General features: G+C 46.6%; 2 protein-coding genes and 1 non-coding gene across 3 annotated transcripts; all 3 read left to right on the top strand.

The window, feature by feature from the left end:
• The first annotated feature begins 2,516 nt into the window (after positions 1–2,516).
• On the top strand, positions 2,517–2,647 carry LOC136404709 (small nucleolar RNA SNORA42/SNORA80 family). Its single transcript, XR_010751416.1, has one exon. It is a non-coding gene; the product is annotated as a small nucleolar RNA SNORA42/SNORA80 family (small nucleolar RNA).
• Positions 2,648–11,653: 9,006 nt separating this feature from the next.
• Positions 11,654–13,899, top strand: SEPHS2 (selenophosphate synthetase 2). Its single transcript, XM_066383279.1, has one exon. The coding sequence runs from the start codon at positions 11,911–11,913 to the stop codon at positions 13,255–13,257; it is 1,347 nt and encodes a 448-aa protein (XP_066239376.1). The 5' UTR covers positions 11,654–11,910; the 3' UTR covers positions 13,258–13,899.
• Positions 13,900–20,724: 6,825 nt separating this feature from the next.
• LOC136403914 (dCTP pyrophosphatase 1-like) lies at positions 20,725–24,796 on the top strand. Its single transcript, XM_066383276.1, has 3 exons — positions 20,725–20,939; positions 21,594–21,704; positions 24,309–24,796. The coding sequence occupies exons 1-3, from the start codon at positions 20,839–20,841 to the stop codon at positions 24,607–24,609; spliced, it is 513 nt and encodes a 170-aa protein (XP_066239373.1). The 5' UTR covers positions 20,725–20,838; the 3' UTR covers positions 24,610–24,796.
• The last annotated feature ends 601 nt before the right edge of the window (positions 24,797–25,397 follow it).

The following is a 25,397-nucleotide window of genomic DNA, read 5'->3' as shown; positions in this document are numbered from 1 at the left end:
GGCTTGTGTCAGGCCCAGGTCAGGGACCAGCAGTGGGAACACTCACCTGGATGACGGGCCAGAGTGGTGGGGGCTCAGACTGATGGGAAATGTTTTGGGCCTCTGGAGTTTGAATGCAAATTAAAAGTTAGAGCAAGGTCGCCTGACCTGTGGTGGCGCAGTGGATAAAGCGTCAACCTGGAAATGCTGAGGTCGCCGGTTCGAAACCCTGGGCTTGCCTGGTCAAGGCACATATGGGAGTTGATGCTTCCAGCTCCTCCCCCCCTTCTCTCTCTCTGTCTCTCCTCTCTCTCTCTCTCTCTGTCTCTCCCTATCCTCTCTAAAATGAATAAATTATAAAAAAAAAATACCAAAAGTTAGAGCAAGGTCTTACATTGGCCAGATAGCTTGGTTGGTTAGAGCATCATCCGCAAGTGCAGAGGTTGTCGGTTCGATTCCCAGTCAGGGCACATACAGGAACAGATTGGTATTCCTGTGTCTTTCTCTCCCTTCTTCTCTCACTAAAATAAATTAATGAATTTAAAAAACACTTTTTAAAGCTATAGCTAAGTTAGATTATGTCAGTCCCTCCAAAACCTATGAGGCCTGATGTCCTGTGCCACCGTCCCCCCACCCCGTGCCATGTGCCACATCTGTCTGCCCTTATCTCCTACAACATCTCCTCTCGCTGTGTCCCAGTCACCCTGGCCTCCTTGTTGTTTCTAGAACACCCAGCCACACTCCTGCCTCAGGGCTTTTGCACTGCCATCTTCTCTGCCTGAAACACCCTTTCTCAGATATCTGCATTATTTCTCTCTCCGCTGGGTTCTTTGCGTCAGTCGCTGTTTCAGTCAGGCCTAGCCTGGCCACGATCACACAATGCACATTCCTACCCTTTCTCCGGACTTCAGTCTTTCTCCTTGGTATCTATCCCTAACTAACAAATGATTGATCGTATCTATTGTTACTGCTATTAATATGTCGGCCCCATGAGGACAGGAATTTTTTGTCTGCTCTGCTCATGGCTGTAGCTCCAGTATCTAGCACAGTGACTGGCACAAGGGAATCTTCAGTAACTATTTGTGAATGAACCTGGGAAGGGTGCTGAGCACAATTATATGCCAGTTATTTTTCACCATCTAATACACAGAGCGCTCACTAGACTACTTAACACACTATGGAAGGAGTGACAGGGCGCCCCCTGGAGTTCAGTGGGAGGGGTGGCCCTCCACATGCAAGAAGAAAGCTGTCTATAAACACGCCCAGCTAAGGTGTTAATAGTATTTCTTCCCGGGAGGAGGGATTTCAAGTTATTTCAGCTTTCTTCCTTCTTACTAAGCTGCATTTTGTAGTTTTTCTACAATGACAACACAATGACTTTATAATAAGAAAAAAGTTAATTCAAAGTGTACTGAACTTACTGAAGTATTTTCAGTGGACTGAAAATATACTGAGCGTGTATTTTAGCACAATAGAAACTCTTTTTAGGGTCAGGGGACAGAGACAGACAGACAGGAAGGGAGACGAGAAGCATCAATTGTTCATTGTGGCACTTTAGTTATTCATTGATTGCTTTCTCACATGTGCCTTGACCAAGGGGCTCCAGCCGAGCCAGTGACCCCACACTCAAGCTGTGAGCCCGAGCTTAAGGTGGATGAGCCTGCACTCAAGCTGGTGATCTCAGAGTTTCGAACCTGAGTCCTCTGCATTCCAGGCAGACGTTATACCCACAGCACCACCATCTGGTTAGGCTTAAAAAAAGTGGTGGCTTTATTTATTTATTTTTTTACAACTCCAGGCCCCTTAAAAGTAGTAATTTTAGAATGCATTCAAACTTAAGTGACCATCAACTTAAAATAGACTGCTTAAAATACAGTTTCTTTTATATGAATTTTATGGCAATCACAAATCAAATACCTATAATAAATACACAAAAAATAAAGAAAAAGGAACCCGAACGAATCACTAACGCAAGTCATTAATGTACAAGAAAAGAGAAAAATAAAAGAAGAAACACAGAAGAACTATAAAAAGAAAAAAAACCCACAGAAAACAATGAAAAAAATGGCAGTAAGGGCCCTAGCCAGTTGGCTCAGCAGTAGAGCGTTGGCCTAGTGTGTGAAAGTCCCAGGTTCAGTTCTTGGTCAGGGCACACAGGAGAAGCGCCCATCTGCTTCTCTACCCCTCCCCCTCTCCTTTCTCTTGATCTCTCTCTTCCTCTCCTGCAGCCAAGGCTCCATTGAAGCAAAGTTGGCCCAGGTGTTGCGGATGGCTCCATGGCCTCTGCCTCAGGCATTAGAATGGCTCCAGTCGCAACAAAGCAGCTGCCCAGATGGGCAGAACATCACCTCCTAATGGGCTTGCTGGGTGGATCCTGGTCTGGTGCAAACAGGAGTCTGTCTGCTTCCTCGTTTCTCACTTCAGAAAAATACAAAACACATACACACACACACACACACACACACACACACACACACACACAAATGGCAGTAAGTACGAACCTATACATAATTACTTTATTACTCTGCCATAAAAAAGAATTATCTTTCTATGGCAGGCCTGTCCTCCTGGGTCTGTCACAATGCCCCATGCCAGAGCAAACTGTGACCTTGAACCACTGCCTGGCCTCTGCCCGTAGGCTGCGGGCACTGAAGCAGTTTGCACAGTGGGGGGAAAAAAAGAATGAAATCTTGTCATTTGTGACAACATGGATGGACCTATAAGGTATTATGCTCAGTGAAATAAGTCTTGGACAGAGAAAGACCAATACCATATGATTTCACTTTTATGTGGAATCTAAAAAACAAAAACAAAGAAAATGAAACCAACTCATAGAAACAGAGAACAAACTAATAGTTGCCAGAGGGAGGGTGTGGGTGATTGCACAGAAAAGAAGGGGGTTAAGAAACAAAAATTTCCAGTTATGAAATAAGTCACAGGAATATAATGTACAGCATAAGGAATAGAGTCAATAATGTTGTAATAAGTATGTATGGTGACATATGGGAACTAGACTAATTGCATTCATCACTTTGTAAGGTATATAAATGTTGTCTCACTATGTTGTAGAGCTGAAACTAATACAATGTGTGTGTAAACTATGATTAAGAATACACTTTTTTAGAATGATTTTTTAAAAGATTTTATTTATTGATTTTACATAGGTAGGAAAGAGAGGGAGGGAGCAAGAAGCATCAACTCATAGTTGCTTCACTTTAGTTGTCTGTTGCTTGCTTGTTGCTCAGCGTATGTGCCTTGACGGGGCAAGCCCAGGGTTTCAAACTTGGGACTTCAGCGTGCCAGGTCGATGCTCGATCCACTGTGCCATCACAGGCCAGGCAAGAATAAAAATTTGAATTGGAAAAATAAGTATACTGAACCTTAAAGTGTGGTGTTATAACTAAATTATTATCATAATGAGAAATAAACTGTAAATAGCTGCAGCCTCAATGCTTTAGTTGTATGTGAAAAACAAATGAGGGACTGGTACTCAGTCCTGGGCAGCTTAAAAACTTAAAAGTCTTTCTTGGCCCTGGGCAGCTGGCTCAGTGGAGAGAGCGTCGGCCTGGCGTATGCACATCCCAGGTTGATTCCCGTCAGGGCACACAGGAGAAGTGACCATCTGCTTCTTCCCCCTCCTTCTCCCCCTTCTCTCCCCCTTCTCTCCCCCTTCTCTCCCTCTTCCCTTCTTGTAGCTAGTGGCTCGGTTGGTCCAAGCATTGGCCCCAAACAGGGGTTGCTGGATGGATCCCAGTTAGGTATATGTGAGAGTCTGTCTCACTATCTCCCCTCTTCTCATTTAAAAAAACAAACTTCTTTCTTGCCCTAGTCAGGTAGCTCAGTTGGTTAAAGCATCATCCCGTTGCATCAAGGTGGTAGATTTGGGTTTGAGCCCTGGTCAGGGTACATACAAGAATCAACCAGTGAGTGCAAAACTAAGTGGAACACAAATTGATTGTTTCTCTCGCTCTCTCTAAAATCAATAAATTTAAACAACAACAAAAAAACTTTTAAAAAAATCTTTCTTCTCCTTTGTCAGCTCTACCAACCCCACCTCCAGGTTTTTACCTCTGCAATCTTTGACCCACATGCTTTACCCAAATGGTAAATGTAGATCAGTGAATCTCTCAGTAAGAAAACAAAAAAACAGCCTGACCAGGCGGTGGCACAGTGGATAGAGCGTCGGACTATGATGCCGAGGACCTAGGTTCGAGACCCCGAGGTCTCCGGCTTGAGTGTGGGCTCATCTGTTTGAGCAAAAAGCTCACCAGCTTGGACCCAAGGTCGCTGGCTCGAGCAAGGGGTTACTTGGTCTGCTGAAGGCCTGCGGACAAGGCACATATGAGAAAGCAATCAATGAACAACTAAGGTGTGGCAATGCGCAATGAAAAACTAATGATTGATGCTTCTCATCTCTCCGTTCCTGTCTGTCTGTCCCTGTCTATCCCTCTCTCTGACTCTTTCTCTGTCTCTGTAATAAAAAATAAATTAATTTTAAAAAAAGAAAACAAAACAAACAAACAAAAAAAGCCTGACCAGGCGGTGGCGCAGTGGATAGAGCATCGGACTGGGATGCAGAGGACCCAGGTTCGAGACCCCGAGGTTGCCAGCTTGAGCGCAGGCTCATCTGGTTTGAGCAAAAAGCCCACCAGCTTGAACCCAAGGTCGCTGACTCCAGCAAGGGGTTACTCAGTTTGCTGAAGGCCTGCAGTCAAGGCACATATGAGAAAGCAATCAATGAACAACTAAGGTGTCGCAACGTGCAACAAAAAACTAATGATTGATGCTTCCCATCTCTCTCCATTCCTGTCTGTCTGCCCCTGTCTATCCCTCTCTCTGACTCATTCTCTGTCTCTGTAAAAAAATAAACAAATAAAAAAAATTTTTTTTAAAAGTTTATTTTAGCCGGCCCTGGCTGGTTGGCTCAGCGGTAGAGCATCGGCCTGGAGTGTGGGGGACCCGGGTTTGATTCCCGGCCAGGGCACATAGGAGAAGGGCCCATTTGCTTCTCCACCACTACCCCCTCTTTCCTCTCTGTCTCTCTCTTCCCCTCCCGCAGCCAAGGCTCCATTGGAGCAAAGATGGCCCGGGTGCTGGGGATGGCTCCTTGGCCTCTGCCCCAGGCGCTAGAGTGGCTCTGGTCGCGGCAGAGCGACGCCCCGGAGGGGCAGAGCATCACCCCCTGGTGGGCAGAGCGTTGCCCCTGGTGGGTGTGCTGGGTGGATCCCGGTTAGGCGCATGCGGGAGTCTGTCTGACTGTCTCTCCCCGTTTCCAGCTTCAGAAAAATACAAAAAAAAAAAAAAAAGTTTATTTTAAAGGATGCTTTCAGATGTCCATGATGCAGTCATAAAAATCACCTTCAGGAGTCATGGCCAGACCTGTAGTGGCACAGTGGCTAAAGCATCAGCCTGGGACGCTGAGGTCGCTGGCCTGAAACCCTGCGCTTGCCTGGTCAAGGCACATACGAGAAGCAACTATGAGCTGACGCCTCTCATGCCCTCCTCACACACACACAGCCTTTCTCTCTCTCTCTTAAATCAATAAATAAAATCATTTAAAAAAAGTCCTCGTGAATCATCTGCACATGAAGTTGTTCTGAGTGCAGTGGGTTGGTCACTGGCCAAGACAAATTCATGACTTTCTTTGCACTGGCCCAAGTAAACATTGCTTCCAAGTAAAAGCAACAGGGAACTATATGAATGAAACGAGTTCTGCTTCCTTAAGGCAGTGATTTCCAACCTTTTTTTTTCATGGCACAAACACACACTAATTACTAAGGTCAGTGCCCCTGACTAAATACAACCATTTTCATCTCATGGCACAAAGAAATTAGTTACTAAGGAAGAAGAGGTCAGAGCCCCTTTTTCTTTAGTAATTAGTTTATGAGTACGTGAGAGACAAAGGTTGAAAATCACTGCTAAGGGACGTGATGGGGGTTGTTGGAATTATCGAGGAGGCCCCCAGGATGAGGGGTAGAATGCCAACCTTCAGTTCAAACAGACCTTGGTCTGAATTCTCACAGGTTGATTCCCCGATGGTGACCATGTGCATGACTCTTAACCTATGTGGGGCCTCCGTTTTCTCATCTGTGAAATGGAGTTAATAATGCCAATCTATGACTGCTATCAGGAGGTAAATAAATGTGAAATGTTCAACATCATGCCTGGCTCATCATATGCGCTCAGAAAAGTGTATTGTATGAAGTGATGTATTCACCTGAACTGCGGTGGCGCAGTGGATAGAGCATTGACCTGGAACACTGAGGTTGCCAGTTTGAAACCTTGGGCTTGCTGGGTCAAGGTACATATGAGAAGCAACTATGAGTTGATGCTTCCCGCTGCTCCCCTCATGCCTTTCTCTCTTTCTCTCTTCTCTCTCTAAAATCAATTTTTAAAATCCTTAAAAATATATATGTATTGCCTGACCAAGTAGTGGTGCAGTGGATAGAATATTGGACTGGGACACAGGACCCAGGTTCAAAACCGCGAGGTCGCCAGCTTGAGCATGGGCTCATCCGGCTTGAGTGTGGGGTTGCTGGCTTGAGCATGGGATCACAGGACATGACCCCATGGTCGCTGGCTTGAGCCCAAAGGTCACTGGCTTGAAGCCCAAAGTCACAGGCTTGAGCCCAAGGTCGCTGGCTTGAGCAAGAGGTCACTCACTCCGCTGGAGCACCTACTCTGGTCAAGGCACACATGAGAAAGCAATCAATGAACAATGTAAGGTGCTGAAATGAAGAATTGATGCTTCTCATCTCTCTCCTTTCCTGTCTGTCTGTCCCTATCTGTACCTCTCTTTGTGTTTCTGTCACTATATATATATATATATATAGTGGATAGAATATCGACCTGGAATGCTGAGGTCGCCAGTTTAAAATCCTGGTAGACTGTATATATTCAATCTACAGGTGTTATTGCCATGTAAAGTGCTAGAGAAACCATAGTGGACTGAACAGGGCAATCCCCGCCCTGCTGGGCTTCCAGACTGTGGGGGCAGACAGACAGACAGTCGTGGTGTAAAGAATTAGAAATGGGAGATGAAATCCACGATGGGGTGAACCTGGAGCTTTGTCACCAATAGAGCAAAATTCCTTCCCCACGCCCTCCCCTCGCCCCCTTTCCCACTCCCCTCTTTTCCCATCCTCACCCCCAACACTAGTATGGAATCTTGTTTTTAAAAAATCATGTTAATAAGGCCCTGGCAGGTTTGCTCAGCGGTAGAGCATTGGCCTGGCGAAGCGCCCATTTGCTTCTCCACCCCCTCCCCCTCCTTCCTCTCTGTCTCTCTCTTCCCCTCCCGCAGCCAAGGCTCCATTGGAGCAAAAATGGCCCGGGCGCTGGGGATGGCTCCTTGGCCTCTGCCCCAGGCGCTAGAGTGGCTCTGGTCGCAGCAGAGCGACACCCCGGAGGGGCAGAGCATCGCCCCCTGGTGGGCAGAGCGTCGCCCCTGGTGGGCGTGCCGGGTGGATCCCGGTCGGGCGCATGCGGGAGTATGTCTGACTGTCTCTCCCCATTTCCAGCTTCAGAAAAATACAAAAAAAAAAAAAAAGTCATGTTAATAAACACTTAGAAAAAAAAATGACTAATTGTGCTAAATGCTGAGAGGTAAAAGTCCAAAAGGAACAAAAGTCCAAAGAAGTAAGAGAACAAATAACCAGGGGCAGCTGATCTAGTCACTTTTTAACCCAGGGGAGGCGACTACAGGTGGAATAAAATGTCTTTGGTTTTCCATGAGTGACATGAGGATCCTTCCCCTGTACAATACGCTGAACATTTTGCATGGAACTTTTCATAGTTGAGTTTTTCATATGATCTTTCCACCGGACCCTAAGCAGAGATGATGCCCCTCATTTTACGGAAGTGGGAACTGGGGTGTAGAGAGGTTCTATAGCTTCCTCGAGGCCAGACAGCCCACTGACAGCAAAGCCAAAGGTCAGACAAAACCCAGAGGTCTTTTGCTTCCACACTTACTGCTTTTTCATGATCTCATTTTTTTAGTTTTGTATTTTTTATTCTGAAATATAACATGCTTTCTTTTTTTTAATGTTGATATGTAGCTTGCTTACAAAAAAGGTGCAGTAAAGTATATGTGTATAGTTTAAGAACACCCTGTAACTACCACCCAGCCTAAAGACCAGAATTTAACATAGCCCAGAGGACATCTATGTGCCCTTTCCCAGAAGTAATCCCTATGCTAAATTTATTCATTCACTCTTACCTTTTAAAAAAGTTTTTATCATTTCTGTATCTCTTAATTTATGATTGCTTTGCCTGGTATTAAACTTTAGATAAATAGCATATTAGTTTATGTATTATTCTGTAATTTGTTTATTACTCCCAAGATTTTGTTTTTTATATTATTCATATTGATTCATAGACCTATAATTCATTTTCCCAAATAAATAATATTACACATTTATTTATGTATTCTCCTTTTAACACATACCTGGGTTATTCCCTATGTTTTGCTGTTACAGTTATTCTTTTTTTTTTTTTTTTTTTGTATTTTTCTGAAGCTGGAAACGGGAGGCAGTCAGACAGACTCCCGCATGCGCCCGACCCACACCCACCAGGGGGCGATGCTCTGCCCATCCAGGGCGTTGCTCTGTTGTGACCAGAGCCACTCCAGCGCCTGAGGCAGAGGCCATGGAGCCATCCCCAGTGCCCGGGCCATCTTTGCTCCAATGGAGCCTTGGCTGCAGGAGGGGAAGAGAGAGACAGAGAGGAAGGAGAGGGGGAGGGGTGGAGAAGCAGATGGGCGCTTCTCCTGTGTGCCCTGGCCAGGAATCGAACCCGGGACTTCTGCACGCCAGGCCGACGCTCTACCACTGAGCCAACTGGCCAGGGCCACAGTTATTCTTTTATTTAAGGAAAATAAATTAATTTGTTTTTATAAAAACTTTCCAAGAGGCCAGCCTGTGATTGCGCAGTGGATAGAGTATCGACCTGGAATGCTGAGGTCGCCAGTTTAAAATCCTGGCATTGCCAGGTCAAGGCATGTATGATAAGCAATTGATGAACAGTTAAAGTGAAGCAACTATGAGTTGATACTTCTCGTTCCTCCCACCTTTCTCTCTCTTTATAAATTCAATAAACAAAATCTCTTTTTAAAAAAACTTTCCAAGATGTTATAAGTCTTGTGAATGTAAAATTCCAGTTCTTCCTATATCCACATTAACAGTACTATATGATAATTTCTATCACTTACTTAGAGTTTACCATCAGCCAGGGGCTGGGACTGTGTTAGGTGCTTCTCACACATTTAAAATTTTAATTCTCATAAAATTCCTATCTAGTATGTACTATCTTTAGGAGAAAGAATTATTCTATAGGCAATAGAAACTAAGGTTTCTAAAGGTTAGACAGTTCACCTAAGATCAACTCACTCAAGCCAAGATTGCAACTCAGTTTAATTCTAACATTCAAGTTTCTTTCAATTCACTGCATGCCTTAATACTGCGTTGTGTTCTAATAAAAACTAAGTGTAATGATGTACTTACTATAAGATCTACAAATAGCTCCTATATTTTTTATATTTTTAATTATGGCAAAATACACATAGCATAAAATTTACCATCTTCACCAATTTGAACTGTACAGTTCAGTAGTGTTAAGTAGAGTCCTATTGTTGAGCAGTCCCTCTCCCATGCTCTGACATCCTTGCGCATGTGTCCTGGGGCACATGTGCCAGATTTCCTGCAGGCTCTGTCCTGCGGGTAGAATTGCTGAGGGTGGAATGTATAGGTTTGCATACATTCAGCTCTATCAGTTAAGCTCTTTTCCAAAATGGTGACACAAATTTATACTCACAGAGGCAGTTACTAAAAAAAATTTAAAAATTTATTTTTTGAGAGAGGAAGGGAGAAAGTGAGAGAGAGAGACAGGAACATAGAACTATTCCTGTATGTGCCCTGACTGGTGATCTAACCTGCAACCTCTGTGCTTCAGGACAATGGTCTAACCAACTGAATTATCCAGCGAGTTACTTTATTTTTAAGTATGTAATACATTCAAATGTTTAAAATTGTTCTTTTTAAAGTTCCAAATGTTAAAGAAACAAATAGGCAATGCATTAAAAAAAATCTCCCAGGCCCTGACCGGTTGGCTGAGTGGTAGAGCGTTGGCCTGGTGTACAGGAGACCAGGGTTCGATTCCCGGCCAGGATACACAGGAGAAGTGCCCATCTGCTTCTCCACCCCTCTCCCTCTCCTTCCTCTCTGTCTCTCTCTTCCCCTCCCGCAGCCAAGGCTCCATTGGAGCAGGGTTGGCCCGGGTGCTGGGGATGGCTCTGTGGCCTCTGCCTCAGGCACTAGAATGGCTCTGGTTGCAACAGAGCGACGCCCCGGATGGGCAGAACATCGCCCCCTGGTGGGCGTGCGGGGTGGATCCCGGTCGGGCGCATGCGGGAGTCTGTCTGACTGCCTCCCCGTTTCTGGCTTCGGAAAAATACCCCCCCAAAAAAATCTCCCATCCCCTAACCACCTCTACGCTTCCCAGAAGCAATCAACATTACCAGTTTCTGATGATTACCCTTCCAGAAATATGCTGCTGAGTTCCCCCTTTTACACCAAATGGTAGCATTCTATACATTCTGTTCTGAAGCTTGTTATTTCTCTTAACATCATAGGCAGTACAAACTAGTTGTCTCTGGAGCAAATTGGATACACCTGAATAGGTCATTTAATCACTGTGCCTTATAGTCCTTATTGGTAAGGTGTGGGAAGAATTGTAACTCAAAAGATGTTATGAGAATTAAATAGTATATATGTAAAGCATTTAGAACTGTGCCTATTAGAACTGTAACTAATATCAATAAAAATACACCAATGATTTCTCATTCTTTTTTACACTTTATTGGTAGCTTATTATATAAATGTATCACAATTTATTTTAATCATAATGGATAAGCATTTAAGTTGTTTCCAGTATGTTAATATTACAAACAGCACAGCAATAACTAAGGTATCATTTCCCACTCACACTGGTGACTACATCTGCAGGATCAAGTCCTAGAACTGGAACTGCTGGATCAAAGGTATTATGTGCAATTATAATTTTAAAAGATATTGGCAACCTTCCCTTAATGGATACATCATGAGTCTCATACATTAACTTAAAGAGGTACAGAAACTTCAGAATAGAAGAGATCTAGGTAAACTACTCTGCAGTCTGAATGAGCTAATTGATGACTGCAGAGGAAAAGTGACGTAGAACAGCACCAAAACCATGAAGATGTCTGGAGTCCCCCCCCCCCCCCAAAAAAAAAAACCATTTTTTTTTCTATTGATTTGAGAGGGAAAGAGGGAGAGAAAGAAGCATCAACTCCTTGTTCCATTTACGTGCGCACTCACTAGTTGCTTCTCATATGTGCTATCTAACTTCTTACTATTCTTTCCGATTTTTTCCACTGGCTGTTTTCCTACCCTGGATTGATCATGTGCGCTGTCAAGTGACCCTTGGACAATTTTGGCCGCTTTGAGGTTTACCAAGCTGTGGATATTCCCTCGTCCTTCAAAATGCTGTACTTGGTCAACTGCCTCCAGGGGAGCAGAATTCCTCCAGCCACTCCCAAGAGATTATATAAAGTACAGCAAGGGGAGCGAACCAAACCGCTTGCTCTGTAATCGAGCCGGAACAATTTCCCAAGTTGGTGGTTGATTTGTAATACGTCTTTTAGACCAAAGGAAGCCCGCCTCCCTGTGGCCAGGTTGTTATTGGGTGAAACGGTAGTCAATCACGAGGAGGATAAATAGAGACGGCCGTCGACTCCTCCCCCAGAACGGCCCGGACCGCGCGGTGCGTTTGACCTCCGCCGGAGTGGGCCGTGCGCGTTCCAGGCTCTGCGGTAATATCTGACTGTTGCTCTGTATTGACTGGAGAAGAAAACAAAAGGTACCTCTCCTCTTCTACCCTGCCTGCCGGGCAGGCGTGATGGCAGACACCGCAGCGGCGGGCGCCAGCGGCGAGGCGATGGCGGCGGCGGAAGGCTCCGCCGGTGCGGCGGGCTTGTTTCTGGGTCACGGCTTCTCGAGCTACCGGCCCTTCGATCCCCAGGCGTTGGGCCTCAGCCCGAGCTGGCGGCTGACGGGCTTCTCCGGAATGAAGGGCTGAGGCTGCAAAGTCCCCCAGGAGACGCTGCTCAAACTCCTGGCGGGACTGACGGGGCCCGACGTGCGGCCCCCGCTGGGCCGGGGCCTGGTTGGAGGCCACGAGGAGGCGGCCCAGGAAGCCGGCCTGCCGGTCCTGGCGGAATCCAGCCCAACACTCCCAACCCTGGGCATTGGCATGGACTCCTGCGTCATACCCCTGAGACACGGAGGCCTGTCACTGGTGCAGACCACGGACTTCTTCTACCCCTTGGTGGAAGACCCCTACATGATGGGGCGCATCGCTTGTGCCAATGTGCTGAGTGACCTCTACTCCATGGGCATCACCGAGTGTGACAACATGTTAATGTTGCTCAGCGTCAGCCAGAGTATGACAGAGGAGGAACGGGAAAAGGTAACCCCCCTCCTGGTCAGAGGCTTTCGGGACGCCGCTGAGGAAGGAGGGACTGCCGTGACCGGTGGACAAACTGTAGTAAACCCTTGGATTATCGTGGGTGGGGTCGCCACTGTGGTATGTCAGCCAAATGAATTCATAATGCCTGACAGTGCAGTTGTCGGGGATGTGCTCGTGTTAACCAAACCCTTAGGAACCCAAGTCGCTGTCAATGCCTACCAATGGCTGGAGAATCCGGACAGGTGGAACAAGATCAAGATGGTGGTCTCCAAAGAAGAGGTAGAGCTGGCCTATATGGAAGCCATGTTCAATATGGCGACCCTGAACAGAACTGCTGCTGGGTTAATGCACACATTTAATGCCCATGCAGCCACAGATATCACAGGCTATGGCATTCTGGGACACTCTCAGAACCTTGCAAAACAGCAAAGAAATGAGGTGTCCTTTGTCATTCATAATCTGCCCATCATTGCCAAGATGGCTGCCATCAGCAAGGCCAGTGGGCGCTTCGGGCTCCTCCAGGGAACCTCAGCAGAAACTTCTGGGGGATTGCTGATTTGCCTGCCAAGGGAACAGGCTGCTCGCTTTTGTTCTGAAATCAAATCTTCCAAGTATGGAGAAGGTCACCAAGCCTGGATCGTCGGCATTGTGGAAAAGGGGAACCGGACTGCGCGGATCATCGACAAGCCTCGGGTTATTGAAGTCCTGCCTCGTGGGACCAGCGCTACCGCTCTTGCTCCGGACAATTCCAGTGCCTCTTCCGAGCCCAGCTCATGAGGAGGAATAGCAGAAGTTGCCTGGACCTTGGAGCCTTTGTGCACAATCATGAATGATTCTCAGGAGTTGATTTTTGGAAGAACAAACTTCCAAAGAAGGCTGCCTGCATAGTACTTTTATGGTTATCCTTTCTAGGTTCGAATCAGCCCATCGTAAGCTGCACATTCCAAGGCCAGAAGTAACATTTTGGACTTCAGGGGGAGGTTTGTTCAATATTTGCTTAGCAGAGGAGCAGAAAAGCCTGTTGCCTCTTTTCAAGAGCAAAGTGAGGCTATGCCTGTTTGAGGGAATTGCCAAAAAATAATCATAATAATAAATCAGAAATAAATAAATTTGGGCCAATACTGTTGACAAATTGTTAAGAAAGACCTTCTAATGCAATGTCAAATTCTTTATTAGATTTTCTGAAATACTGTCTCTTTCCTGCTCTGGACAAGAATTGAGCAGCTTGTCCAGTAACTGGGAAAGGAGGACCTGCAACCATCTGACTTGGTCTCTGTTAATGATGTCTCTCCCTTTAAACCCTGTAAGGACTGGGAGAGGCAGAGCAAGCCCCAGAGCCCAGGCCTTGATGGTCCTTAAAGATGTTAAAATTCCTGTTGATTTAATCAATAAAGTGATTTCTAGTGAAATAAATAATAAGGACTTTGTTGTTAGTTCTCTGGCTAATGTTTGAATCTTGGATTTCTGAGTCTTTTAGTCTTATAAAATGCATTAATCGATACATTTAGAGTCCAGCAAAGTAGAGAGTTTCTTTATATTTTCCTTGATCCTGGACCAGGGGATTGAACACCCAGATTTAGGTTTGCATCTTCCTCCGAGGGGACAGCACAGAGGACTCAGGCATAAACCCCAAGGTGAAGAAATAGCAGAAGTGTCAATAGTTCTTGGAAAATGAAAAGGAGGTGGTAGAGGGGTAACTGACTTAGCAGAATAGAGGAAGCCAAAGTCTAAATGCCCTCAGAGTCGGGACATGCTAACTGCAAGTGAGGAGATGTGCTCCAGATGTACCAGGGGAGGTGGGGTCAAGGATGAGGATGAAGATATACTGGTTGCAAGTTTATACAGTTTAATTCGATCTTTAAAGTCCTCAAAATTTTTCCCATTCACACGGCCGGAAGACTGCTCTTCACTTTGGCAGATAAAGGGAGGTTTATTTTCTGAAAAATGTGAATTTAAAAAGTACTGCAAAATCAGGGACACCAGACACAGCAGAGGAAAGGGGCCTGGCCAAAAACAGAAGAACTGGAAAGTGAGGGCCCAGACCCCGTCCTCAGCTATTAGAAACTGCAGGAAGCTTATACTGCTACTCCTGGGGAAAATGTGCCCAGAAAAAGACCTATAAACACAAACATTTAAGGAGCCCCCAGTCAGAATCCCTCCATGGGGAAGTCTCCCAGGTGAAAAGCTTCACTCAAGTACATTCTTTTTAATGCTTAATTCTTAAATATGAACAGTCATTTGCCCTTGCCAGGTAGCTCAGTTGGTCAGTGTTGTCTGGATACGCTAACGTTGTGGGTTCCAACCCTGGTCGGGGCACATACAAGAATCTACTATTGAGCCTGACCAGGCGGTGGCACAGTGGATAGAGCGTCAGACTGGGATGTGGAGGGCCCAGGTTCAAGACCTTGAGGTCATCAGCTTGAGTGCGGGCTCATCTGGTTTGAGCAAGGCTCACCAGTTTGAGCCCAAGGTCTCTGGCTTGAGCAAGGGGTTACTTTGTCTGCTGTAGCCCCTTAGTCAAGGCACATATGAGAGGAAGAAGTTTAAAGCCAATAGAAGGAAGAAAATTATCAAAGTATTCTAAAATTAAAAGTTGTGTCACATGCTTCTTAATCCCCAGCCAAATGAGTTAAAAAAGACACTAATTGTATTATTAAAATTTTAAATGTCAGGGATAAGGAGACCCTAATAATAGTAATACCAGCAAATGTCTATATAGTGCAAACTCTTTGCCAGGCACTGTTCTAAGTGTTTTATATGTATTAACTCATTTAAAATTCCAAACCCTTTCCCGACAGCTCAGTTGGTTAGAGCAGTGGTCCCCAACCCCCAGGCCGTGGACCGGTACCGGTCCGTGGGCCATTTGGTACTGGTCCGCAGAGAAAGAATAAATAACTTACATTATTTCCGTTTTATTTATATTTAAGTCTGAACGATGTTTTATTTTTTTTAAATGACCAGATTCCCTCTGTTACATCCGTCTAAGACTCACTCTTTTTTTTGTTTGTTTGCTTTTTAAATTAATTTTAATGGGGTGACATTGATAAATCAGGGTACATATGTTCAGAGAATACATCTCTAGGTTATTTTGACATTTGATTATGCTGCATTCCCATCACCCAAAGTCCAATTGTCTTCCGTCATCTTCTAACTGGTTTTCTTTGTGCCCCTCCCCGCTCCCAACCCCCTTAAGACTCATTCTTGATGCTTGTCTCGTAAATTCAACAATTATATTTAAAATACCACAGTTGGCCCTGGCCGGTTGGCTCAGTGGTGGAGCATCGGCCTGGCATGCAGGAGTCCCGGGTTCGATTCCCGGCCAGGGCACACAGGAGAAGCGCCCATCTGCTTCTCCACCCCTCCCCCTCTCCTTCCTCTCTGTCTCTCTCTTCCCTTCCCACAGCCGAGGCTCCATTGGAGCAAAGTTTGCCCGGGTGCTGAGGATGGCTCCATGGCCTCTGCCCCAGGCGCTAGAATGGCTCTGGTCGCAATAGAGCAACGCCCCAGATGGGCAGAGCATCGCCCCCAAGTGGGCATGCCTGGTGGATCCCGGTTGGGCGCATGCGGGAGTCTGTCTGACTGCCTCCCTGTTTCCAACTTCAGGAAAAAAAATTAAAATTAAAATTAAAAAAAATTTTTTTAAATAAAAAAATAAAAATACCACAGTTTTTACGCCGGTCGCATAATTTTATTTTGTGCATTTATCCGTCCCACCCTAAAGGCCGGTTCGTGAAAATATTTTCTGACATTAAACCGGTCCGTGGCCCAAAAAAGGCTGGGGACCACTGGGTTAGAGCATTGTCTCAAAGCGCAGAGGTTGCCTGTTCAATCCCCAGTCAAGGCACAGACAGGAACAGAGAGATGTTCTTGTCTCCTGCTCTCTCCCTTGCTCTAAAATTAAGAAAATAAAAAATTCCAACGGCCCTATTTTGTAAATACGGAAGCTGAGGTGCAGAGAGATCGAGAAATTGGCCCCAGGATACACAGGCAGCCTTCCAAGCAGTCTGATTTCAGAGTTCATGCCTCTAATCACTACGCTTTCCTAAATTCTTTTGGGGAGAGGGGACGATCACATACTATGGAGTTTGGGGATAAGAATGGTATCAGATTCTCAACAGCAATTTGGAAGCTAAAAGGCAATGAAGGAATGCCTTCAAAGTTCAGAGGGTAAATGATTTTCCAAGTATAATTTCATACCTAACCACAGGTTTCAAAAAGGTAGAATAAAGATATTTTTAGACATGTTAGGTATCAAAGTGGTTTTATCCTATGCACTCTTTCTCAAGGGACTATTGGAAGATGTGCTCCCAGAAAACAAGGTGGCAAACCAAGAAAGAAAAACACTGGGGTTCAGAAAATCCAGCCCAGTACAGAAGAGAGGTGAAAGGAGGTATCAAGGTACAGGCCTGGAGAGCAACAGTCCAGGCTGGAACGGGAGCCTGGAAGGTTTTCAGAAAAAGGAAAGTGGAACAGATACAGTACTGACGCATTTAATTGTGTGAAAAGTATTGGAAGGTTAATGGAAGATGTGAAAAGACTTAGTGATAATTATACAGAAAACAAGTGGGCCCTAGAGCAAATTAAGTCTGAAACATCACTAGACTCAAAAATAATAAAATTGAATCTGTCCTACTACGGGCACATTGTGAGAAAGTAGGGTTCTCGGAAAAGACAATTATGCTGGAAAAATAGAAGACAGTATGAAAAGAGGAAGACTGAATATGCCATGAATAAACTCCATAAAAGAAGCCATAGGCATGAGACTATAGAGCTGAGCAGGACCGCGGAGGACAGGACATTGTGGACCTCACTCATTTAAGCCAGCAGTTGGAGCTGACTCAGTAGTTTTAACAATATAAGAAATTAGCAAATGGAGAAAAAGAACGAAGTAGAACAACTCCAGCCAAAAATAAAACCGTATTATTCAGCAATGAATTTTTACATAGTTAATAGTGTAAATACTACCTAACAAAAATAATTCAACTAGATTGCTCATAAAAATAGAGGATATTTTATTGCTTCATATTCATTTTGAAATATCCCCTAATTTTTGTGAGCAGTAGAGTTGATTGATTGGATCAGTTTTTCTCCTGCTCAAAGCTCTTAAATAGCTTTCTGTAAAAAATTCCTATGTTGCCTGACAGTATCTCCAACTTTATTTCATGTTATTCTCCCTACCTCTCTCTCTAAATATTAGCCTTTTTGCCTTTGCATGGTGCTTCAAACAAATCAAGATCCTTTCTACTTTCTGTTCCCTTTACCTGCAAACTCACCTCAGGCTCGCGACCTGGCTGGCTCACTCTCAGTGCTGGCTCAGCTCACATAAACCCTCCTTATAATAAAAGCCCTCTCTGATCTCAGCCAACACCTACTTACTCTGCCTATCTAATGGCTTCATATAACGCTCTATCCAACTGAGCAACCCGGGCACCAGCAATCTTTTAAAGGCTTTGGAGAAGATATTTGGACCTTGACCCTAGTTGTCCTCTTACCCAGCTTTCTGACTGGTTCATTTTCTAGCTTGGGGTGGGCAGTAAAAAGGGAGGAAAATGATTGAATGCTTCCCTGGCCTGGACTTTCTTAGAACTTAGAAAGGATAGATACAGGGTTGAGAGCAAGGTAGGTATCCAACTTTTCCTTAGGGAGGGGGGCTGGGTATCAAAATGGAGGTAGCAGGGAGTGGAGGCAACAGGGCCTTAGGTGGAAACTGGAAAAGACTCACAGGTACAAACAGAGGTAAGGAAGGCAATGGAGGAAAAGGAAGAGTAAAAAAAGGGAAAAGAGGCCAAAGGAAGAAAAGAAAAAGTGAAGCTAAAACTTGAGGAAGACGAAGAGAAGGGACAGAAGAGCAGAAGCAGAGGCAGTGACTAGGTGACCTCCGCACACACCAAGCACGGATGCGTGGCCTCCTTGACTCCCCCGCGACGGGCAGGAAGATTTCTTTCAGCTGTTGAGGAGCATTGAGGAGTGCTGCTGAGCTACAGCCTATGTATCTCAGACAAGTCTCTGGGTCTCAGTTTTCTCATCTGCAAAATGGGCACAACTATACCCACCTATAGCAGGGAAGTCAGGGAGGGGATTCCATGAGATGTGTGCCTATAAATTAGTATTTATTTCATCTACTCAAATACCAGGCCCTGCAGAAACAAAAGCCAGACACTGCTTCTGTTCTGCAGGAGACCCAGTCTAGGGGGAGACTGGAACAGGGACACCAGTCACCCCAAATTAAGGTGAAAAGTGGTAGTGCCACGAGAGCTAGAGTGGATGAAGTGCTATAGAAAACAGTTATTTCCTTTTTAAAATATTTGATTGATTGATTATATAGAGAGAAGGGAGACAGAAACGTTAACTTGTTGCTCACTTAGTTGTGCACTCATTTAGCTGCTTCTCACAGATGCCCTGACAGGGATTGAACCCACAACCTGGCACGCTGTCCAGGCACACCAGTACAACATTCTACCCTCTGAGCAACCTGGCCAGGACCTCCAATTCATTCTTACCACAACAACAAGAAGGCTCAGAAATGCAAAATATGATTGTGTGACTCCCCTGCTTAAAGTGCTCCAAAGGGCTTCCATAACACTTAAAATCCAAACTAAAATAAAATTCAAGGTTAATTGATCTGATGGGGTCTCCATCTACTTTCTCCAAAACCACTCTCCCATGCTCACTACATTCCTGCCATACCGGAATTCCTTTGTCTTTAGAACACGCTAAAGCCTTCCCTGATTTAAGCATTGCTGTCCTTTCTACCAAGAACTCTATTCCCCTTGATTTTTGCTCAGCTTAAATGTCACTTTCTTAAAAACAAGTAACAGGAAAACCAACTAAAAGTGGCTTGAGCCTGAATTCTAAATTAGGGCAACTTGTAAAATTAAGAAGCCCGGCAATATCATCAAGGATCCAGGTCCTTTCTGTCTTGCTCTCTACCACTCAGCTGGTGGGCAAGCTCTCCTCACAATCCAATCCTCACATACCAACATCAAAGGTAAAAACCTACTGGGTCTTTAAAACAAATCAAAACAGACAAAATAAAGGAACTAAGACGCTTTCCCAGAAGTCTCGAACAGACTTCCTTAACCCCTCATTGTCAAGAACTAAGCCACATGCTCACCCATAAAACCATCAATGGCAGGACAATGGGGCCACAGATAAATCAAGTAGACCCTGACCAGGCGGTGGCTCAGTGGATAGACTGTCAGACTGGGATGTGGAGAACCCAGGTTCGAGACCCCAAGGTTGCCAGCTTGAGCGCGGGCTCATCTGCTTTGAGCAAAGCTCACCAGCTTGGACCCAAGGTTGCTGGCTCAAGCAAGGGGTTACTCGATCTGCTGTAGCCCCACGGTCAAAGTACATATGAGAAAGCAATCAATGAACAACTAAGGTGTCACAACAAAAAACTAATGATTGATGCTTCTCATCTCTCTCCGTTCCTGTCTGTCTGTCCCTATCTATCCCTCTCTCTGACTCGCTCTCTCTGTAAAAAAAAAAGAGAGAGAGAGAGAGAGAGAAGGGTGGTACCCAGTGTTCTGCAAAAACGGAGGCGTGAAAAGGGCAGTTGGGTAGGCAATCAACACTGCTTACTACATCTTCCCTGGACCACGCAATCTCAAGTTGCTCCTATTTTTCATACTGTTTAAATACATTTAAATTTTGCTTTCGTAGTACTTACTTATCACCATTTGAGGCAATTCAGTGTAGGCCAAACAGACTCTAGGGCCAAACTGTCCGGATCTGAAATCTGGCTACCACTTTACTAGCCTGTTTGAATTAAATTACCCAAGATCTCAGTTTCCTCATCTGTAAAATGAGGATGAGATGATGATCATTTTACCCAGCTCATAAGGTTGTCGTGAAGATTAAATAAGTGGCTGCAAGGATTAAACATGTAAAATGCTTACAACAGCTACCCGTGTTCCAGTTCGTTCCTAGAGCCCCGCTGTACAGTCTTCTGGAAATATTCTGGCTTAAATTAAACCCTCCATTTCTGCGGTTCTCCACGGAGCGCCACGCCCCCTCCCGCCCAGTCATTTCCCTTTGGCCGTCGGCGCCCGGAGGGAAGTGACGCGCCTGCGCTCTCCCCGCCCCCTCACTCTGTCTCCGCCCCCTCACTCTGTCTCCGCCCCCTCACTCTGTCTCCGCCCCTGCTGGAACCTGGTTCCTCCAGCTTTAAGATGCTTGGCCAACACTGAAGAATTCGAGGGCAGAGACCTGCGAGCGCACGCCCGAAGCCTGCTCCTATTGGTCCGGTCCGCGCCGGTCGCTAACGCCGGTGGCTGATTGGTCAGGGCCTCTGCAGACGGGCTCCGAGCGGGCGCGGGTTCTTCAGTGCGGGGTGGACCGCAGCGCCGTGGCAGCATGTCCTCTGTGGGTGGGGAGAAGCGAGGGGACACGGGAGGAGAGGGCACTGATGCGGCCGGCCCTTTCAGCTTCAGCCCGGAGCCCACGCTCGAGGACATGTAAGTCGTCCTTGCCCACGCGCTGGGGAAATAGCCCCCTTTTATTGGGGAGAGCCCCTCCACGTGGTCGGGAAGAAGGCTGGCTAGCAGCTGGGCCCCTGTCCCAGCTCTGCTGTCTGATCTCGGGCGAGCCTTCTAATCTCATGCAAAGTGGGCTTAGCAGTGCGCACCTGAGGCCCGGGAAATGGTGACGCCCGGAGGAAATACGGGGTCCGGGGCTGCTCCTGCCTCTGCCCTCCAGGGGTGGCAGGGGGCAGGCATAATTTCTTGCTGGAGGAAACCCAGAAAGGTTTCTTAGGGGAAGTGCCGGTGGACCTTGCGAAGTCTCCATAAAGATCACAGAATTTAGACATGAAGAGATAGGGATATGCCAGGTGGAGGAAACTGCAGGAGCGGTAGCAGGAGATGGGATGGAAGAGAGGGTGTTGGTAGGTTTTGATAGGGTTTAGGGTCTGTGTAGAGGCGTGCCCGTTTTATAGTCCCAGAGAACAGTCAAGATTTGTTTAAGGCCATCCAAGGAATTAGTCGCAGAATCCCATTGGAAACCCATGCCCCCACTACACACCACTGAGCTGCCTGCCTGGGCCCTACATCTATCTACTCCCCATCTCCTAACCCTGGGACCTGGGCTCCCACCCCTTTCTCCTATACCAGCCGCCGCCTCCATGCTGAGTTTGCCGCTGAAAGAGACTGGGCCCAATTCCACCAGCCTCGGAACCTCCTCCTGGCCTTGGTGGGGGAAGTGGGGGAGCTGGCAGAACTCTTGTGAGTAGATGAAAAGCTTCCTGGAAGAGTGTTTGTGTTGCGGTGGGGGTGGGAGAGTGGGAGGATTTATTTGATCAAATATGCATGGATTCCACTTCCTCTTCTCACTCACTGCCAGGCTGTCCCTGGTGCTGGGGATGCAGAGATGACCTGACAGGCCCTGCCCTCTAGGAGCACCCAGCCTTCTGGGAGAGAAATAGCAGGGCAGATCCCGGTCTAAGAAGGGTGGTGGCAGCCTTCCTTTACCTGGCTTCTGGGGTGGGAAGGAAGGTATTCCATAGAAGACCTGCCTATGACATTCCAGGAAGGAGGCTTACATGTGCATAGGTAGTGAAGTGGGAAATGGCAAGTTAAATTGAGTTTGTGTATATGTATATTTTTTTAATTGATTTTAGGGAGAGAAACATCGATTTGTTTTTCCATTTATTCATGCATTCATTAGTTGATTCTTGTATGTGTCCTGATCAGGAATCGAACACTCAACCTTGGCAATCGGGATGATGCTATAACCAACTGAGCTACCTGGGCAGGGCAGTTTGTATCTCTCTCTCTTTTTTTTTTTTTTTTTTTTTTTTTTTTTTTTTTTTAGAGAGAGAGAAGCCATGACAGATAGGAAGGTAGAGAGAGATGAGATGAGAAGCCTCAACTCATAGTTGTATCACCTTAGATGTTCACTGATCGTTCATATGTGCCTTGACGGGGGTGGAGGGATGGCTCAAGCTGAGCCAGTGACCCCTTGCTCAAGCCAGCGACTTCAAGGTTTTGAACCAGGGTCCTCAACATCCCAGGTCAATGCTCTATCCACTGTGCCACCACCAGTCAGGTAGTTTGTGTTTGTTTTATTCTGTAGTGTGTGTTCCCGTGCCTGGTACACAGTAGACAGTCAGTAGATATCTACCAAATAAGTGACCGGGCTGTGCAGCAGGGATATTGGGCTTAGGAATTGATGGAGTTTGGACAGAAGACCTGACCAGATTTGAGTGGTAGAAAGAGCACTCACTGTGTCTGCAGGACGGGTTGGATCATCCGAAGAATATGGGCAGGGAGACCAGTAAGGAGGCGGGTGTAGGTCGGGGGAGAAGTGGTGAGACCCAATGAAGTCACTGTGGGGATGGAGAAATGAGGGCACAGAGATGCGTGTCAGGGCAAGCCATCCATTTATTACAGATTTGTGGGCAACATCTGTGTGCTTGGCCTTCTAGAATCAAGAGATATGGTCTTCCACAAGATAGACATTGTTCCTACCTTCAGAATGCAAAGAGACTGAATAAATAAGCAAACTAATTTTAGAGAGAGAGACAGACAGATAGATAGATAGACAGACAGGAAGCGAGAGGGATAAGAAGCATCAACTCATAGTTGCATCACTTCCATTCATTCATTGCTTCTTATATGTACCTTGACCAAGGGACTCCAGCCAAGCCAGTGACCCCTTACTCAAGCTAGTGACATTGGGCTCAAGCCAGTGACCTTGGGATCATGTCAGTGATCCCACACCCAAACCGGATGAGTCCACGCTCAAACTGGCTACCTTGGGGTTTCAGACCTGGGACTCAGTGTCCCAAGTCAACGCTCTATCCACTGCAACAGCCCCCAGTCAGGCAATAAACAAACTGATTTTAAAAGATCAGGAATTGTGATGAGTTTTAGCAGGAAAATAAGGCAATGAGAAAGAAGGAAACGGGGAGAAGGCTTTTCTGAAGAGGTGACACCTGAGCCGAGACCTGAGCGACAGGAAGGAGCCATCTGTGGGAAAGCTCTGGGGAATCAGGGGGAGGATCACTCAGGGCAAAGGGAGCAGTAAGTGCACAGGCCCTGTGACGGTTTGACCTGTTGACAAGACAGAAAAGGCCGAGTGATTTAAGTGGACAGTTAGGGAGAGTAATGGATAATGACATTGGAAGAGGCAGAAATTGGCTCATGCAGGACCTGGAGGGCATGTTCAGGACTTCAGATTTTATTCCAACACAGCTAGGGGAGTTTTAGCAGAAGAGGGACTAAATGTGATTTGTGCTTTTAAAAGATGAAAGTGGGCAAGAGTAAATGAGGTAGCAGGCATCCCCAGTGGTCCAGGTCTGAGATTTAGTCGGGTGGCAGTGGCCAGGGCTAGAGAGAAGTAGAGTTGGGTCTTGACACATGACCAGTGGTGGCATAGTAGATAGAACATCGACCTGGAATGCTGAGGTCCCAGGTTCGAAACCCCAAAGTTGCTGGTTTGAGCCCCCCCGCCTCAAGGCACACACAAGAACTAAGCAATGAACAGCTAAAGTGAAGCAATTATGAGTTGATGCTCCTCACTCTGCCTTCTTATCTCTCTCTACCCTCGATCTCTCTCAAAATCAACAGAAAAAAAGAATTGGGTCTTAAGTGAAGTGATCCATTGCCAACCCTTTGGCTCAGGTGGGGATACAGAGGTTGAATGAGTCATCTGTTGGGGTCTCTTCCCCACCCTGATTCTACCCAGGGCCCAGGAGGGTTGAGTTGTCCCTGGAGGACATCTCTAGGAGGTGGGAGTTCATTGCTGCAAGGACAGGGGTGCTCTGAGCGGCGGAGCCCGTTGTCCTAGCTAGCACCTGTGTGTGTGCCTGTGTGTCCCACCCCCAGTCAGTGGAAGCCCGATGAGGAACCTGGCCCACAAGCCTGGCCCCCCAAGGAACGGGCAGCCCTGCAGGAGGAGCTTAGTGACGTCCTCATCTACCTGGTAGCATTAGCGGCCCGCTGCTGTGTGGACCTGCCCCAGGCGGTGCTCTCCAAGATGGACATCAACCGGCGACGCTACCCTGCACATCTGTCCCGCGGCTCTTCCCGCAAGTATACGGACCTGCCCCATGGGGCCGCCTCTGAAGGCCAGACCGTGGGGACAGCAGACCTTCCCTGTGAGTCCTCGGACCAGGTCTCAACCTAGAAACACGGGCCCAGGAGCTGCAACTCAGCATGGCATCTGAGCAACAGATGGTGGCCCGGACATGGAACCTCATCCTGGTCCTTACCTAACAGACCACCAGCCTGCGGCCTACTGAGGTCGAGGCTCAAGAACCTGTGCTAGATGGCCTCTCGGTGCTCTTCATTCAATAAAAGTTTTGTTCAGGAAACTGGATTCTTCCTGGGCGGCTGGGAGGTTCTGTGTCAGCAGGTGCCAGAGTGGGGCACAGGGCTGCCTCTGAGCCCAGCTCACGTTTCTCTGTTGTATGTCCCCTCGCAGGGCAGAGATCTGACTTCTTGCAGGTTCTCTGCTGGATCTCCTGCAGGCCTTTCCCATCAGGGCCTCTAACAGACTGGAGGCTGTGCATAGTATTAAGAGCCCAGATTTTGGAGTTAGGCTATCATGATTCAAATGCCATCTTTGACCCTTGTCACATGGATAACACTTACTAGTTTCCTCATGTAAAATGAAAATAGTAGTATCTACCTCATTTGTTTGTTTGTTTCTTTAAAAAATTTTTATTTTGGCCCTGGCTAGTTGACTCAGTAGATAAGCATTGGCCCGATATGCAGACGTCCCAGGTTCAATCCCCAGTCAGGACACACAAGAAAAGCGACCATCTGCTTCTCTTCCCCTCCCTCTCTCCCTTCTCCCTTCCCCTCTTGCAGCTGGTGGCTCACTTGGTCTGAGCATCAGCCACAAATGGGGGCTGCCAGGTGGATCCCAGTCAGGGTGCATGCGGGAATCTGTTTCTCTATCTCCCCCCTTTC

The sequence above is a fragment of the Saccopteryx leptura genome, chromosome 4, assembly GCF_036850995.1.
Source record: "Saccopteryx leptura isolate mSacLep1 chromosome 4, mSacLep1_pri_phased_curated, whole genome shotgun sequence".
Taxonomy (NCBI): domain Eukaryota; kingdom Metazoa; phylum Chordata; class Mammalia; order Chiroptera; family Emballonuridae; genus Saccopteryx; species Saccopteryx leptura.
The sequence above is the reverse complement of the archived record's forward strand: the minus strand, read 5'-3'. Positions and strand labels throughout refer to the sequence as shown.